Here is a 19,657-nt window from a genome sequence, read left to right on the forward strand (position 1 = left end):
CTATGTCAGAGCACTCTTTCATGAGGAAAAAAATATCCAACCTTTAATAGTCAAGCATATTTACAGTACAAACCTTGTAAGTGAACTATGAGGGCAAAAAAAAAAAAAAAAAAAAAAAGTTCATTAATCGTAATCGAGGTAAAATGTTCAATTAATTGAGATTTTGATTTTAGGTCATAATCGTCCAGCCCTAATTAAAACACTCAGTTTCGGTAAGACACACACATACACACACACTGAGATAGCAGGTGTCTAAAACATCTTGTACATATAAAAGCTTCCATTCGTCTTTTATTAGTGTTCAAGAATTCAAACAAACTATAAATGTCAAAAGAACTTGATGGATATTACAGATCATGACAATAGGCAAGAAGTATAATTATGTGGATGTGCAATTATATTTAAAGTAGATGTTTTTCTTTTGTATTTGAGGATGGTTGTCAATATGTAATTGCACACTTATGCATATATAAGGCAAAAATAAACAGATACCACATTTATCCATTCACATCAATGTATGCCATTTTTATGACTCTCGTCTGCAAAATGGACTACAATGTGTTAAAAACAGCATGCACTTGCTAAAAAATAATGAAGATACATAACGTAGATTAAGTATTGTGGCAGGAAGTTTGGAAAATGTGGTTACTGCAATGTTCTGCTGTCCTGTCATGTTTTTCTTTTTTTCTAAAGACAAATGCAGTTATTAGACTGCTCACTGATTTTCTCCAAAATGTGATGGAAAGACAAACGTCCTACTAAATCCTTGTTGATTTGCAACTTGTACATTCTTCAGATTTAATAACAGTAAATTCAGCTCTTTTTAGGTTAGGGTTAGAACAGCATGATGCTGTCAGACAGTTTTAGCTAAAACATTGAATTTAGACACTAGTTCTCTTACTGAAGTGATGAATTAGATTATTTAGCAGTTGTGATAACCATTGATTAACTGTGTCTAGAGGCACTCAGTGTTGCTCACTTGGAGAACCCGAAATCATTCCTGTTGATAGAACATGGTTTTAAAGGCAGACTGTCGGTACTGAAATCCAGTGACGTGTTCACTAGACAAACCCAGGTCCATCTCTGGAAGTGGCCAGAGAGGAAGCCACTGAACAATCTCTAAAGTATGGATGAGGTGAACTGCGTCGATAAGAACACCACCGCTCGCTAATGCTAATTTAGCCACCATTGCTAACCATGCTGGCTGAAATATCCCCGCTTACATCCAAGCCGAGCTTTTGCAGGTCCAAGCCCATACTGGCCAGCACCTGGAGCAGAGTCATCTCCTGTTGTGTGGCCTGGTCAATCAGGGCTGGACAAGTTGGATTGCACTGTGGCCATTGACAGTTATCGATGAGATGAAAGGGACAGCCCTTCAGAGCGGTTTTGCTGTTCTTATTGGCCTCCTGAAGACTTTTGTCCCAGCACTGCAGAGCACGGGAAAGTGACGTCCCCTTGACCTGGAAATCCATCCAATTACTGAAAGACAAAAAAATAGGATAGGAAAAATTCGCCCAATTTTTTTTGCTCATATGTGTTTGTTTCATAACAGTGTGAACAGCACAGACCACAAAGAATCTGATCTTCTCCTAAATCAGATACAGGTCTGTTGCATGCGACCTCAGTCTGAACAGTCAAATCGGATTAGTGTGACTTTTACGTCACTCTAGATTGACGTTCGTCACAACTAAATAAGTATTCCAGTGAATGGTCTATACTAGGGGTGAACCTGAGTAGTCGACGATTCGATGCTTCGACAGGAGGAGCCTGATTCGACTGCCAATCTCACAGTCGAATCTTTGCAGAGGTGATATGAAACGAGATATGGGGGTGCTCAATATCTGATTTTACATAGACCTACCGGTTTTCTCCCAATAAGTTAATATACAGCCTATTATGATAATGCTATAAATAAAAATGTGAAAAGAAAGAAGCTTTTAATAAATATTTTTAATGTGCGTGAACAAAGCTGTTTCACTTTCCATGATCCGTGACCAACAGAGGAGCATCTTGGCGGCAGGAATTAAAACTTTAACAATGTCTGGGATAAGAAAATCTAAAGTGTGGAATTGGATGCAATTTGAAATGGTAAAAGATGACCCAAAAAACATAAGATAGCTCATATCCTACCGCTCAACAACGACAAACATTGCGACGTGCTTCTGCCGGCCAACGTTAAGGAGTTGACTAGCGCGTTATTTGAAAAGACTCAAACGGACACAGGCAGATTGTGTGAAAGACTGGATTTTTTTCCAATCAGGTAGGCTACAAGTGATTTCAAAACATTTCAGCCGGTTCTAATTTGATTTTTGGATGCTGTGAATGTTTAGCTAAAAAGACTGCCACTCCAGTTTAGCATTTTTGTCTCTGCAGTTGAAAAGACAAAGTTGACAATTCTGGCTATATATGGGCTACTTTTGTTATTTTAATAATTTCTTTAATTTTAATTTATTTATTGATCACTCTGGGTTATCTAATTTAACTATTTGTGGCTTGTGTTTCGAATATATGTTCCCCTGCACTTCAGGCATTTTGCACTTGTGATTTGATTATGACTATTTCATTTTTTTTAAACTATTTTTATTTATTACACTGTAAAAAATACTGTAGTTTTTACAAAATAATTTTGGCAGCTGTGGTTGCCAGAATAATTCTGTAAAAAATACAGAAAAACTGTAAACACATTTACAGAACAAACTGTAAATTTTACAGTATAAAACTAATTTACAAACAAGAAAATTTGAATGTAAACCAGTAAATTCAACAATGCACACTACTACTAAAATCTGTTTTGTACCTTTAAATTATACTGACAACCACCACAATTGCAGGTGGTAAAAGAGAAAGCCACATGAAAAATCAGAGTTCATCACAAGTAGCTTTTCCACGAGCTTCAGTATATCCTGATATAAAGAAGGTGCAAAGAATCATTCACACAAACGCAAAACACCATCATGGTAACCCACAACACTTACATAATGCAATAAACATTCATTAAACAACAGAAGATGTAACATAAAACCCTAATGTACATAACTGATAACAAAAACTATTAAGAAACATGATTTTTTTTAAACAAAATACTTTCAAATGGGAATATCAGTTTACAGTTTTTGACTGTAAATTATACCTTGAGTTGTTCTTTTTTACTCCTAAAATTTACAGCATTTTACTGTGAAAATTACATAAAATGTCTAGTAAGAGCTTTTACAGTTTTTCCCTGTATATAGGCCTAGTACGGGAACTTACTGCGTACTCCGTAGCGTTTTACAATATTTTACCGTTAAAAATCACATTCATTTTTTACGGTGTAGAACGGTATATTCTGTTCCAATTCAATTCTGTAAATTAATTTTTGATTGTTTTTCGGTGCATCAATGTTGCGCTGTAGACTAGTTAAAGCATGCTCGCACAGGCAATTTAGCCGATTTAATCTGATTTGCCGACATGTGAAATGCATATTTGCTCTGCATTTATCCACATTGCCTTTCATTTTAGTTTAAAAAAGATAAAAAGTCATTGTCAGTTTCGTCTATCACTTGACAGGCAGTTTGGTCGCTTTATTAGAAAGTTGTTTTATCTGTGTTGTGTGTGAGAGAAAATAAATGTTGTCTTAAGTCACGGGTATAGGCCTTACTTCATTTTCTGCGTCCCGCTCCATCTCGTGCACAGTTGAGCGCACGAGCCTTTCAAAGTAGCCTATGGCCTTGAGCGCGGAAAGAGTTTGTGCGCACTATCTAGTGGACTGCTGTTTTTCAAGACCGATAGTGAAACAGCTATTTAGGCATTGTTTTAGCAAACGACAATATAGGTCTGAAATGGAATTGCCCTACATTTTCCCATTATTAATAATGTTTAAATAGGAAATAAGTCACATTACACAAGCAAAATGACTTCTGAACAGGGAGTGCTTAAGTTTGGAAAGAGTGCAGAAAATTTTTGATTCACAGTGTCATTTTTAGTATGCCAATATAGTGTACCATTTAATTAATATTAACATAAATAATATATTAAATTAATTACAATTATATTCATTATTATTATAATATTAATTATATAAAAAATCTATATATTTTTAAGTCATCCTCCAGCCCCTTGGAAGTTTTGCTAAGGCCCCTTTAAGGGCACTTTAGACGTTTAAGTTGCTTTAGACGAAAGTGGCAATTTTATTATCAATTTAATGTCCCTTCAGCCTAATCATTGTCTTTATAAGCAGCTACCTCTGCTGTAAGCTGTGTTTTGCCATAGTTTCATGGTCCACCTCACAAATCATCTGTCCCACTGCTCTCTCAGCTGAGCTCATAGAGGAGCCATTAATTAAGTGTGAAACCATGAGGTGGCATTTTGGTGACACCTAGAATGCATCATGATGGATGAGTGTTCAAATGCAGACGTATGAGCTCACCCATGAGGAGTGTGTCTCAGGGTGCCTGGTGTCCTTACCTTTTGGTTATCAAAGTGTGGGAAAGACAGGAGGGTGCGAACACGGCCCTAAAGCAACACAGAGAAGGACATTTTAGTACACAGAAGATATACAGCCTTGAGCAAAACACAGATTCATGGTTGTTTTTACCATTTGGCTATTTGTAAAACATTATCAAATAGATTCTTATTAAAATCCTAATATGAATAGTAATTATCATTGTTAATAAGGTTACACTGATTAGATTAGATTACTTTTGATAACTTGATTTTGACATGATTATTCAGCTATTAGTATCTATTAAGCCGTTCTGGAGCAAGTACAAGTAATATACTAATATATTATGAAAGTAATGTACTTACGTAACATCTTTGAGGGAGTTTTTGAACTCTTTTCCCAGGTTCTGCATGTAGGTCCACTGCTGCTCTGAGAGTGACTGGCCGCCTATATAAATGTTCTCCACTCGTAGCTGTTCCTCATCAAACAACCACTGCACCACAAATAGCGGAGCTACAAAGGGACACATCCTTATTTTAAAGGAAGTAATTCTTATTAGCGTTAGCCACTTCTGTGAAAATGTTTTCATTTATTTTGCACAGACAGCACACCCTCACCGGTTATGTAGGAGTAGAGTTTGTGTCCAAAAAAGCATTGCCAATCCTCGCCTCTTTTATACTGCTGTTTGCACTTTTCTGGAACAACACCACTCCACAACCTAACAGAGATATAAAATCATCAGAAAATAACAATATGTGGATGAGTTATGCACTGAAGTTTAAGTCAAATGCCTAATAGTAAGTATGAGCAACAGTAACTTGCTTTAGAAGCAACACACACGTACTTTTGGTCTTTCTTTGTGAAAAAGAAGTGCACTAAATCGTGCACTTGTAGTGTAATCTTAAATGTATATTAAAAAAAAAAAAAAACTGTACTTGCAGGTAATATAATATTAAAGGGGGCCTTGATTATGATTTCACTTTTTGAACTTTAGTTAGTGTGTAATGTTGCTGTTTGAGCATAAACAACATCTGCAAAATTTTCTTTTACAGAAATCGCTTTTTAAGGACTACAACAAACGGCTGGTAGGGACTACAACGAGCTTCTTCCCGGGTTGGTGACATCACTAACCCTAAAATTTACATAAACCCTGCCCCCGAAAACACATGAAAAAGAGGGTGAGGCCATGTTGGGCTGCTTTAGAGAAGAGGAAGAGTTGTTGTAGTAGAGTGTTGTTGTCATGCCGTCATTTTACGCCGGACTGCTTCAGAAACGAGGGTCAATTCAACGCTGGATTTGCACGAAAGATTAACATGACGACACATGCTAGTCAATGAGTTGAATCAACTCCACAGCAACTACATAAATTTATCCACTAACTATTCAGAAACGTCCAGTTTCATTCTAAAAGTTGTAACTTCTTCCTGAGTCTCTCCATCAGTGTCGACTCCGGTTTGAACAATGTAAGGCTGAACACCGTTACTGACAATCCTCATTTTTGCTGCGTGAGATTCTCTAGCTTTGTTGTTGTTGAGCTACTGAAGCACGAGCTGTTAAAGCTCCGCCCTCTTCTGGAAAGGGGGCCGGGAGTAGCAGCTCATTTGCATTTAAAGGGACACACACAAAGACAGTGTGTTTTTGCTCACACCCAAATAGGGGCAAATTTGACAAGTTATAATAAATGATCTGTGGAGTATTTTGAGCTGAAACTTCACAGACACATTTTGGGGACACCAGAGACTTATATTACATCTTGTAAAAGGGGCATTATAGGTCCTCTTTAATGAAATAAAAGGTCACTTAAGTGTTACAGGATTTAGATTAAACCAGGATTAGGCCTTAGTTCAATTAAGACTTTTAAGTAGCTTTTCTAAAAAAAAGTGCCTTAGAAAAAAAAACATTACTGGTGTGCATCTTCAAAGACAAAACAATGGCAGTTCCAATTTTTAAAGATACATCAGTGCAAGTTGCTTTCAGTTAAAACAGATCAAACATGCATTTTAGTCTGGGACTAGATTTAAGCATTGTCTTTGAAACCAGGGGTATGTTTTTAACACACTAAAGTACACTTTGTAATATGTCAAATTTAAAGTTTTACTTTAACCATAAATGCTTGTCAGTACATTTGGCAGTACACTTTCACCATATTTCAAAGTAATTATGAAATTACACATAAAGATATACTTAAGTCCTATTTAAGTGGGTCAAAAAAGCACTCTTAAAGTCAAATAATTTAATATATAGTTAAAGTATAATACATTTAATTGTAAATAACATGCAATTAATTGTCCTAAATCATTACATTCAGTTCATTCTTAGGTATATTATTTAAAAGTATAATAGTTCCATAATAAATAGGCTACTCTTTTTAAAAGTAGACTGAAGTGTACGTCTCCTTTTTCACAAGGGATATTATGGTTATTGCTAATCTAATAAATTCTGTAACACTTTAGAATACTGTTCCGTTATTATTGAATAACTGCACAGGAACAAATGAGTAACACAATATTAACATTCTAGTAACTACAATTAACTAACAAAAAAAACCCTCTGATTAATGAATTAGTAAGTAATAGCGCTCGGTTGAATGAGGTACTTCACTATTAGCTTATCAACTATTTTTTCATACCTCCCAGATGACTACTAATAACTACACAGCTTCATAATTAATGTGAATAATGCATAATGTATAGTTAATTGAAAAGTGAAAATCATGGTAGTAATGACTCAAGTGTTACTACATCCAAGGAATTACTAATTATTTGGAACAGTATTCTAAAGTGAAAAGCATTATAACTCTCTAGTAACTCTCTTGTAAGCTTTTGAGGTTTTTGTAAGATTTTGGATAGTAATTGGTTCTGACAGATTTGGTAACACTTGAGTCATTACTAGTGGGTTACCATGATCTTCACTTTAGAATACTAATCCAAATAATTAGTAAGATGTAGTAACACTTGAGTTATCACTATCCAAAACCTTAAAAGTTTACAATGACTTCAGTCATTACTAGAGAGTTATCATGCTTTTCACTTTAGAAAATCATTCCAAATAATAAGTTATTCCTTCTGAAGGATTTGGTAATATTTGAGTCATTACTAGTAGGTTACCATGATCTTCACTTTAGAATTAATTATGCATTATTCATGTTAATTGTGAACCTGTATATAGTAGTTCTTAGTGGTCCTTTGGGAGGTGGGAGTTATTGATTAGCTAATAGTGAACTACCTCATTCAACTGAGCACTCTATGATTACTTACTAATTCCTTAATCAGAGTTTCTTTTTAGTTAATAGCCGCATTTCCACCACAGGAACTTTCCCAAGGAACTAGGGACTTTTAGGTGGTACTCTGTGTGTTTTGACCGCAGGGACCAGGGTCTAAATGAAGTTAAAAATTTCCCCATCAGAAAGTCCCTGCTCGTGAGGTAGTACTTTACTTTAAGTTCAGGATCTTTCAGGGGTGGGACTTGGGCGCTGAACATGCTGATTGGTTGAGTTCACGCAGCATTTTATTTCAACCACCATTTTTAAAAGTCTGTTGTGGCGTGTGCAGTAAGAGTTGTTTGCTATTCAAATCAACAATGGAGTTTAAAAAATACGGCCGATGGTTCAGGCTTTATTAAGCTTATATGCAGAAGACGAAATCCAGCGGGAACTGGAAAGTCACGCACAGTCCTATGTCACCGGACTCTTCTTCACGGTACTTTAGACCGCGATGCAAATGCAGACAGCAACAGGTCTGGGGGAAAAAGATTCTGGGACAAATTGTTCAGGGTAATTTCGGTGGAATGCAGCTAATAGCAGTAGCTGGAATGTTAATATTTCTTTACTCATTTGTTCCTGTGTAGGTATTCATTAATGACGGAACAGTATTCTAAAGTGTTACCATAAATTCAATTAACATGGATTAAACTATAAATTAAAATGTTACCAAAACCACATAAGTCGAGATTAGGTGTATACTTTACCGAAGTCCTTTTTTTATGGCATCTACAGGGGTGCAGGAGGCACTGTCTGGACAGTCAGGAACTTTTTGCTGTTTACTTTCCAGAAACCAGCCTGAGTCGACAAGGCCGCGCACCTGAGCATCTGCACCCAGCTGCTCCAGAAGACTGGACACCTTATCAATGTTCAGCAGCACACCTGTTCCACCGGCACTGCAGGAAAGAATAAGAACCTCAATCTGGTTTCACTCCCAAAATATTACCTCAGCCCCCAAAATCTAGTTCGTCAAACTATTTAACTAAAAACATTGCTCTGAATATAAAATGGCTTTAACAGATCCTTTAAGAAAACCAACAAAACATGTTGCTAACCTTGGAAGAATCCTGCATGGCAGTACATATATATAGATTCTTATGTCATTGTCTATACTGCATCACAGGCTGCAGTAAAAAATTTTATGGAAGACAACAGGATGTGCTGAAAATAGTGCTTCGGTCAGTGTTGTGTAAGGAGAGGTGGTGTTGTGGTAAAACTCAAGGGGTGGTCTATGGACGGGAATAGGATTTCATGGTACTCCAGATGGCTCTGTTTCAATTGTTCATAGCATCTTGTTATTAGATCTCAATATGCAGCAACAGGTGTAATGGGTGTTGTCTTTGTTTATGAGCGAATTCAAATCCAATTATGGGATTTATAATAGTTATAGTTCTTGGACTGTGGAAACAAATTGCACAGTTAATTAACCTCTAATCACTTTTTCCAGGCCAGACAATGAGGAAAGCTCACTGTATTTATGGATTAATACTGATGAATCTATCTTTTGCTATAAATCCTTTCTATTATTTGAGGAACATACAGAAATCAATCAAACCAATGTCATACCCAGATAGCAAATGACATCTGGCCCAGTTGTGGCCCACATCTCCCACAATGTTCTGGCCCACATACCACATGGAATGACGGCGATGACTCAACCTGAGTGTGGCTGGCAATAGCATATATATATTCAGGCCTCATCAGGGCCAACTATGGCACATATGGCTCAGTTCTGGCAGCGGCAAAGGGCACATGGGCCACATCTGTGCCATACACAGCAAGCCACAACTCACACTAAAACCGGCTTGATGTGTGTGGGCCAGATACGGACCATATGACCTTTACCGCTGCCAGAACTGAGCCATATGTGCCATAGTTGGCCCTGATGAGGACCGGATATGTACACTTTAAAAAAGAATTGTTGGTTTAACTTAAAATAGTAAGTTACCTCGTTGCCTTAAAATTTTGAATTCATTGGAATTAAAAATTTGAGTTAATACAATGAAGGCGATTGGTTTAATCAACAGAAACTCAAAATATTATGTTATCTGAACCACATTAATTATTGAAGTTGATTTGACAAAAGAACAAATGTTGTGATAACCAGTCATGAAAATAATTTTTTTTACAGTTTATGTTATCTGAGTAACTATTTTATCTCAACTTCAGTTTAGTAACACAACTAGTGAGATCTCACCTTGTTCCTGCCAACATCACAACTTTAGCTTGTTTCAGTCCTTTTGGGCCAAGATCTTTGATAACCTCCCGAATGATTTGAGATCCCATGAAAGCATATTCTGTGGCAAAATAAAGAAATAGAGGATCCTAATTTTGGAAAACAAAAACGAAAAATGGTCAGACCAAATTTATCACTGAAAAATGTACCTGTTTCTTTTCCCTGTTTGGATTTTGACGCTGCTTTGTTACCACTCCACACATCACTTGAACAGTAGGGAACAAACCTAGTCACATAAGATACACCAGATAAGATACACAAGTCAGTTAGATGGTAATTAGAAAGGTGATGTAAATCTCACTCTTGAATTTTTCAGAAACTTACACAATATTGGCATTATACCAGTGAGGATTTTCCTCAGCTTGTGTTGATAGTAAACCACTCCCTGCAAATAATTGTTTTCATTAAGGATCACTGAAGTATGGTTTGCACGACTAGCTAGCAAATATATTGCTGTGTGTCTGGTTAATTTCAGCCTACCTTTGCGTGTTTGAGGCCAGTCAGTTGAGCTCATAAGTCGGGGGATAGCTTTGTATCTGGAATCGCAGGTCTCTTTGTTGTAGCAGCACCAACCACCTAAATATGATTAATTGGAATTAACCTCACATTAGCCATCCTTTGTGCAGACTTCAAAAGCTTCGCCAGTTTGAACTGTATTGGCAAACATTTGCTGTATTTACCTTGTTATTCCTCCCTTGCAGTAGAGAGGATCTGGATTTAATCTCCTATAGTATATAGTCTACTATTTTATTCTTTTAAAATTGGTTTTTAATTCACAAAAAACAGCACAATGTACAATGAATCCATATCAGCCATATTAGAGCAGTTACAGCTTATTATTGTTACTATAATATGTTCAGTAAGTTTGCCTGTCTCTCCCCCTCCATTTAAAGTCACTTCCTCTTGTCGAGGCTTTCCAAGAAAAGAGGAGCATGATTTATGTGCTCTCTCCTTGTTCTCCTTCTTGCATTGTTTAATTTTGGCATGGCTAATTCAACATTGCATGTTACTTTTCTTGTCCAGTGACACTATATACCTTCTCGACATACTGGTGAACCAGTGCGATTTGACGTGCTCCAAAAAAGCAAGAAAAATTACGTCTAAGAAGATGACCAGCAGTCAAAATAAAGCAGAGCACCGCATTTAAGCCCGCTGACCTCTCTCGACAAAATTAACTTCGTTTTAAATACTCACCTTCCAAAAATATCAGCCATCTCTTACTTCCTTTGAACTCCTTTAGGTAAAACCTATGGGCCACAAATAAATATAGATGGTCTAGGGAACATAGCCATATGAGGACATTTTCAAAAACTGTCAAAGGACCAATATTTAATGTGACATCGGTCTTACAGTTCATTCTAGAATGATAATCAAATTTGTTTAATTAGAAACTGAAAATTGCCAAGTTTATTTAGTGCACCTTTGGCTAGCAGTGAAGATGTCAGTGCTGTGTCTTACCCAGCGGCAGTACCGTCGTTGCATGTCACTAAAGTGTTTTTAAGAAAGTACAGCTTCATTTCATCAATAGGCTTGTTGACAGATGCGCTTTGTTGGCTGGTGCCACGACCTCCGGGATTTGTTTCTTTACTGGAATCGGCAGCACCTGCCAGCCCAGGGTTTGGGTCATCTTCAGGGCCATGTTGGGTCGCCTCTATAGCTTGGCTGTTAGGCTTCTTTGCAGGTTTTCCACCCGCCTTAGCATTGCGATTGTTGTTCTGGCAAGAAATGACTCCCAGCAGAAGCAGGAACATAACATGACACAGAATATTCATATCAAATCCGACAGGACCTCCCTAAAAAAGACCAAATAGAACAGTCAAACAATCTTAATTTTTATCATGAAGGGCCCATGCTTTGAAAAGACACTGCTACTTAAAGACTTAATCTGCCACCACCAATGAAATTACAAGCCATCAACCTTATGGCCACAATCTTAAAATGAACACTCACCCCTTTAAGCAACTGGTCCTGGTCCCCTTGGCGTCTTGGAGAGCAAAAAATCCTCAGGCGCTGCGGGAAAGGTGGTTTTCGAATTGATGCTATGCTGGCGTCCTTAACAGATCTTTGTCTTTGATTGAGGTCCGTGCTAGATTTTATAGTGCCACCATATGGGCAGCATTTCTCAACATCCCCTTTGAGCTGGTGCCAGCTCTGGGCTGCAACCAATGACACACCAAACCTGGACGTCTAATGGCGAGGAGAAAAGATAACATGCGCTCTCCCAACCATATTTCAAAGACTTCCCCTCCCCATCTAACTTAGTCTCACAACAAGCCCTCCCGCCCTCCCCTCGACTTTGATTTAAACACCTACATGGTTGAAATACCTGCATAACCCTGCAGCTACATGGCATGTGGCTCTAGGTCATTGGAGCAGACCTCTCCCTGCTCACTCTAATATGGAGAAACTCTTCACTCACTCGAAATAATCCTGTGACTGTCTCTTCTCTTAAACTCTTCAATTAAAGTAAGAGCTGTATGTAAAATGGCAGTGAATCATTCACAGATTTACAAAATATCTGGTGATTTTCAAAAAGGGTTGATGTGTGACCTTCACATAAGGCTGCAGCTGATAGACTGATGCTGTCATTATCCACTCCGCTTCTATCATGGTGAAATGAATATGCATGTTATGGATAGTTTGTTACATCTTCAGCATAGGAAATCTCTTCTCTATCTTTGCGTCCGACCAACTAAAGCATTATACTTCCATCTAAATACAAGCACTGTCCCTGCTTGAAAAAGGCCTCTTTATTAGACTGTGACATGAGAATTTTCTACAAATATTGTGGTAGTCAATCCAGTTTTATCGCTAGATATAACTTAAAAAAGATTGGTACTCAACAAGAATCAATAAAAGCTAAAAGGAATATTATTTCAATCAGTTGCTATTTGATAATAGAAACTGCTAATAAATTTCTAGACAATGAAAAAAGTTAACTAACCAACTAAAATAAAATAATAGTAAGAAACCAACTGACAGCATTTTATTCTATAGTATTTGATTTTACATCCAGAAAACTGCCACAAAATAATTATTTATTCAATAATAATTCACAAATTGTAAATCCATATTCAGGGGAGACAGAAGGCAGGAGTATTAGAAACCGATCTGGGATAGCTTTAGGCTGACGTAGTGATCAGCAAAAGAGAGTCTGGCCTCTGTAAGTCTCATCAATGAAATGTACACCATCCTTCCATGTCAATCAGCCATTAATGAGCCTCAAGAAAAGGGTTGGCAGTGAGACGCGCTGAGATACTCTACTTATAATCCAAGACACTCCAAATAAATAAAAAAAATATATAAAATCCATAAAATAATAATAAAAAGCCGAACATAATTTTTGATCAGATAATGACCAATCTGTCATTCCTCCAAAACTATACAAAAGAATCCAAAATAAAGCCATGGGCTTAAGAGGCAAAAACCACACCTGCTACACCCAGCTTTAATAAAAATGCTGCATTCAGAAACACACTTACCTATTTCTTAACTATACAAGTTATTACATAATTGACCAGTGGCGTGCACAGGGGCGGCGGAGGGGGCTTGAGCCCCTGCCCCTTTGATCGCGAAAGTGAAAGTGCCCTTTGCGGTCGCATCGCGGTGCCCCCGCGTTTCCATTTCTCCTCCCCCGGAACGCGATTTCTACCGAGGGAGACCCACAATCATCCCCCCGGAACGCGCTTTCGCCCCTGCCCTCCCGGAGGTTTGTACACGCCACTGTAATTGACCCTTCGCCGGGAGTTTGACTGACAAGTGATCTAACCAATCATAACGCCGAATCCGCCATTTTGTCCGACAAAGCAGTCAGGAGTTAGAAGATTAGCCTCGGTGGACTTGAACTTTAAAAATGGTGTGCACTGACGTCTTTCTGCGTTTGAAACATCATTACTTCTCATGTTCATTCATGTTTATTTGATGCATTAAATTAACTAGTAGGAAGAGATGATCAGTTCACGAGCCGCTTGAGCTGAGGAGCTACAGCAATCTGGCACAACACTTTAAAGAGCCACAAAACGGTTTTTATTGTTCGAATTTCTTAAAAAATTACACAATTTGATAGCTGGGACTTTGTTTAATATCATAAGTAACCTGCTCTGTCTTGTTTGTCGACGTGTTGTCAGTGTCCTCTTTGCTCCGCGATGTATTTTTCACTCTGTGGCGTGACAGCTTGTCGCGTGTCGGACAAAGCAGAATGTGGGGGGTGGGGGGGTTGACTATGCACTATACCTGGGGATAACAGTTAATCCTGGGTATTCATAATAACCCCGGGTTAAAGTCCTTATCTGCATATTTGCGGTGTCAGTGTCACTGACTGGACAAATGCAGCACGTGACCTGTTTACATAAAGGCTCTATCATTGCACGTCCTCATATTACATATTGCTGACTGTAAAATCAAGATTTTTCTGAGTGAACTTTTTTCGAACTATAAAGGTAAGAATGACGGTCTTTTCTTCACTCAAATTGCCGTTTGACATTTTTCCTATCATACGCAGAAACGACTGCTTATACATCGCACGCTGTTTCCGTGACTCCCCAAAGCGTGTGAATATAATACACGCGATTGGTTGTCAGTTGCTAAGCGTCTAGTCGTAACATTCTAAAGGCTCGTTCACACAGAGAACGATAACTATAAAGATAACTATAATGATAACTATATTTGCATCCACACCAATGAACGATAACAGTCTGTTTATTCTAAGCTCACACGCTATGGTTTCAAAGTGTGTACAACATTATTTTTCTGTTCTTGTTGCATTTACACTGCTTTAACCAGCAGATGTCCTCAGCATGCTGTTTTGAGTGAATAGCTAGTGTAATCGATCTAATCTAACAGTGAATTTAGCTGAAGAAGTCAATATAGTGGAATAAAAACAAAGCCTAGTCTTTTTCACTGCAACTTCAAAGGAAGCAAGGGAATGATGTCGAAACTAGAGCTGGATACCTGAGGTAACGTTAATTTTATGTTACACTGTTTGTTTACTAGACTGGCATAATGATCTCATCTCTGTTAATATTCTCACCATTTATTCTGAGGGTATGACTGATTGTTTTCCATATATCCATTTTCTTAAAGTATCCTTGAAAAACTTGTCAAACTGCGGTGGCTTTTTTTCTGGACGTTGGTGATTAACTTCTCCACAATATTGTCTACAATTTTAAATGCGTGAGCCCTTAAATTAGAATGGATTCTGATTGGCTGTCAGTGTTTTATCGTTTATCGGCTGGAAAAATAGCCCCGGGTAAAACGTGGTGCTAACCCCGCTTCTAAATTAAAAGTGTGAAACGCTCCTTTGCTCGGGGTTAAAAGCGTTGTTTAGAACGACGATAAAACAGGGTTAAGTGCAGTGTGAAAAGCCATTTAAAGTTTTTCACAGATTATTGGTGTAATTTTATAATCTTATATCTTGTAGGTTTATGGTTGTCTTTGAGAAGGGTAAACCAGGTTCAGCATAACTCAGCATAATTAACCATGATCGTATTCGCCACTTTTGCTTAATATAATATAATATAATATGATTAAGGTTGCTTAACCTGGACTTCTCGTATAGGCACAGTTTTAGACTCAAGATGTTTTTACCTTTCATTGTGTTGTAAGACCTGAAGTCTTTAAAGTGTTGCCAGAAATGCTTTAGATATGTGAAAATTTTTAGACAAAAATGTCTAAACAGCTAATCAAATGACATTTCTGAATTTGATCTACTGAGCTTAAAACATTCTTCATTCTTTCTGTATTTAGAAGCACGCACATGCTCCTGTCTTCCCAAAATTCACTGCAACAATCTGCGAAGCAGACCTCAAAATGCAGAAAAACAGAGAAAAAAAGGTGTAAATCCTTCACCTTCTTTTTCCAATACAAGCCAGAATGTTTTGAAAAAAGCTTTTAGATGGCATTGCTTGTCTTTTTTTGTCTTTGATATCTGCTTCAATAGATTTTTTTGCAGAAGCTGGCGAGATGCTACAGATAGTCTGTGGGTCTGAACCTAAAGCAACTCGGCAGCTCTTGACCAGAAATGACACAGATGCCCATAATGTCTCTTTTTTTTTTTAAAAAAGGAAACCAATTCCATATCACTGCATAATCAGGCAGCCAAGCCACTGGCCAGCAAAGAACTAGTACTCAGTTTTGTTTGGAATGTGTTTTTCAAATGTACAGCCAAGGTCAGTTCCTGACATTAAGCACTTGAGTGGTCCGAGCACTTTGTCTGTGTCCGTGTGTGTGTCAACACTGCATTTGAAGGCAGGCGAGTGCATTTCTCAGCTGACAGGCATCAAAGCATGCCGCACCTCCGAGAACTGTATAGATCTGATTTTCAGAGCAGAGTAATGTGTAAAGGTCGTGATCCGAAGGGATCACATCATCTAAACACCTAAGCTGAATGCTTGCGATTTGCACACCAGACAGTTGTTCAGCTTATTCAGTGCATGTAGATCCAAGTTCATCTAGAGCTGTAGGTTGAATTGAACCAATGGGATCGCTTGAAAATCTTACATAGTTTCGACTGTCAGCAGTGTTCAAGTGCATTTTATGAGAGAGAAATATATATGCAAAGGTGCAGGTGACTTGCACGCTCACAGTGCAAGCCCCAAGAGGAGAGATGAGAACAGTTCTGTGATTGTGGCTGTTTGTCATCAGTACTGACATCTCAGGCTTTGCTGTATTGGTGTAAAGTGTGAGACGCCCTCTAAAGTGCTGAAGCAGGCGTTATGGTAGATGACATGTTAACCTTCTGTAAGCAGTCAATGGGATTGATGGTCTTGGCAGGCTCCATGATGTAATAGCCATAGAAAACAAGTGGCATGATTTGAATTTTGAGATTCCAAGGGTGCAACTCAAAAGTCACTTTCATCATGCAAGAGCTTTATCTCATCATTCCACACCCAGCTGAGGTGTATTAGAACATTGCATGTGTTTACTGACCTATTATGCACTAACAACTGTGAAAACATTTTACTTGTGTGTTGCTGAACAATTAAGCAATAAACCTTTTTCCACAGAGTGTAATGACACATTTTTAACCTTAATTTACATAGTAAATCTAGCATTGCTTAATACATATTTAAAATATTTTGTTTACATTTTTTTTTAACTCATTACATTTTTAATTCTACACTGTACACTTTGATTTATATTATTCTGGCATTAAATTACAAAAACATAATCAACACTGCTGCAGGAGAGTTTCTAATACAGCTGCGGAGAGATGTTTCCTATCTCTCTCTCTTTTCTGACTAGCCTACAGTAATCCATCTCTCTCTCTCTATTTTTTGAAAAGTCATTGAAACACAACAGTGGATTTTATCTGGAGCAAATGGGAATGCAAAAAGTAATATTTGTTGTGGTCTCCCATGTACTGCACCTGTAAATAGTGATTACATGTCATGTCAGAGTTACTGTAAGTTTGAGATTTCCTTTAAACACAATCAATAGTTTGCCTTTCTGTCGTTTACTTCCATGTTTCAAACCTGGAAGTGTGAAAAGAGTCTATTCACTCGTGTGTTCTGAACCAATTAAGCAGTAACTGAAATGGTCTTATTACGGGAAGATACCAACCTCCACGGCTCTACCATTGGAGAAAGCTTAATGTTCAACTTAGATCACGTGTGCCTTGATAACCAATCACATTATAGCCTTGTCGTCATTGAATTGCTGTTATGCGACAGTCAATCATTCATTCTAAAAAATGCTGGGTTAAAAACAACCCAAGTTGGGTTGAAAATGGACAAAGCCAGCTATTGGGTTGTTTTAACCCAGTGGTTGGGTTAAATGTATTATTGTTACGTCTAGTAATTATGTGTCTGATTTTTAATTTCCAACCTATTTTGGGTTCATTTTAAGCCAGACATATAGTAATTTTTAAACAATAGTTGAGTTAAATAAAACTACCCAGCACATGGGCAAACATACCGCTGTGTTTGTCCATTTTCAACCCAGCATTTTTTGGAGTGTTGTTTGAGGATACCATAGAAATGAATGAGAAGTGCCTACCGAAGCCCATCACTTCTGAAGCGAAGCGATGCGTTTGTGTAAAAAAAAAAAAAAAAAAAAAAAAAAAAAATCATTTTTAACAAGTTATGAAGTAAAATATCTAGCTTCCACCAGACCACCTTTCATATTCAACTTACGAAGTGTAAAACTCTTGCAGTTCAAAAAGCTTACACTACGTCCTACGCCTTCCCTGTTCAACTTACGGAAAAAGCGTAACTGACACGACACCAGTTTAACTTGTTAAATATGGATTTTTTTTACACAAATGCATCGCTTCACTTCAAAAGGACATTAACCCCCCTTGGAGCCGTGTGGAGCACACGTTTATGATCGATGGATGTGGATGGAGGCACTTTCTTCAGCTCATACTTGTTGGTCCCGCTCACTGCCATTATAAAGCTCGGATGAGTCAGGATATTTATTAATATTTCTCCGATTGTGTTCATCAGAAAGGAGAAAGTCATATACATCTATGGCTTGAGGGTGAGTAAATCTTGGGCTAATTTTCATTTGAAAGTGAACTAATCCTTTAATTGATTTTTAAGTGAAAAGATAAAATTAGACCCTTGGGGTAAGATGCACCCCCAACCCATGAGTTAGATGTTTCCATTTCAGACATCTTATACAGTATATTCATTAAAACCTATAAGCTAACTGAGTTTTGAATTCATAGTGTTGCAATTTATTATTTATGTATTCATATACCTTTATATAAGTCACAGAATAAATGTACCTTTCAGATAGATCTCTTTTACCAGGACTCTGCCTTGTCTGTCATCACTTATTCAATTATTCAACTAAAATGTCAAAAAACTATTTTAAATAGAATAGTTGAGTGAATATAATGGCACAATGTTACAATTAATTAAAATTTGGCATTGTTCTTAAGGGGGGAACCTACACTGACTGTCTGTAAAATGCAAACAAAGCTAAAGAACAAACAGTGAACAGTGTTTTTGGACTGTATTTTGACACTGCTGCTTTATGTATGTCAGCCAGAAAAAAAGCTCTTATCCAAAAATATTTACAATATTCTTTTTACAAGGGCAGATGCCCTTGAGTTTCCTGTTGAAGTGCTTTGTTCAAGAGTTTTACCCCCTACATCACATTTACTTTACAAAATATATCTATATCCTGAGCACTATTGGGATCCATCTGTAAGTGTGTGTGAGTGTCCAGCGTTTGGGTCGTGTGGGGCCTTATCAAATGCTTGGGCAAATAGCTTGAAGAGCCAGCACAAACTCATGACAGTGCTGAGCAGCAGAATGGCCTTGAAGTCATGCTGGTGAAGCCACACTCCTGTCAAAGCCATTGATTAATGTTCCCTGGGGTCACGCCACCCTCTGGGACCTCACATAAGCTGCCCCATCTGATCAGAAACGCAGCCGTTGGAGGTGCCAACACAACTGTAGGCTCCTCAAACAATGTCATGACTTACAAAGACAAACATCTATACATTCATACATATGTTCTTGTTCTATACGGCAATGTTATTACACCCCTACTCACGCACATATACTAATGGAGTGGTGGCCAAGCTATATGCCACAGTTTGATCATCAATTTAATGCATGGAGATTTTTGTTTAATATACTCATTAACCTGATCTTATGTAAAATAACAAGTATTGTTTTTTTATGGGCACAGAAGTAATTTTGCCCTAAAAAATAAACATATAAAAAAAAACTGCTTGCTGTAATCAAAACATTTATTTCTTTGTGGTTCTTGAAAGCATTCTATACAGAGC

General features: G+C 37.6%; 1 protein-coding gene across 1 annotated transcript; it reads right to left on the bottom strand.

The window, feature by feature from the left end:
* Positions 1-262: 262 nt before the first annotated feature.
* notum2 (notum pectinacetylesterase 2) lies at positions 263-11,699 on the bottom strand. The gene is made up of 11 exons (XM_051897114.1): positions 11,374-11,699; positions 11,110-11,162; positions 10,396-10,491; positions 10,240-10,300; positions 10,041-10,141; positions 9,877-9,976; positions 8,387-8,575; positions 5,038-5,138; positions 4,786-4,933; positions 4,444-4,491; positions 263-1,479 (listed from the first exon to the last, which is right to left on the bottom strand). Exons 1-11 carry the CDS (start codon positions 11,685-11,687, stop codon positions 1,179-1,181), a joined length of 1,512 nt encoding a protein of 503 aa, XP_051753074.1. The 5' UTR covers positions 11,688-11,699; the 3' UTR covers positions 263-1,178.
* Positions 11,700-19,657: the final 7,958 nt, after the last annotated feature.

Source organism: Ctenopharyngodon idella, chromosome 6 (assembly GCF_019924925.1).
Source record: "Ctenopharyngodon idella isolate HZGC_01 chromosome 6, HZGC01, whole genome shotgun sequence".
In the NCBI taxonomy this organism is placed as follows: domain Eukaryota; kingdom Metazoa; phylum Chordata; class Actinopteri; order Cypriniformes; family Xenocyprididae; genus Ctenopharyngodon; species Ctenopharyngodon idella.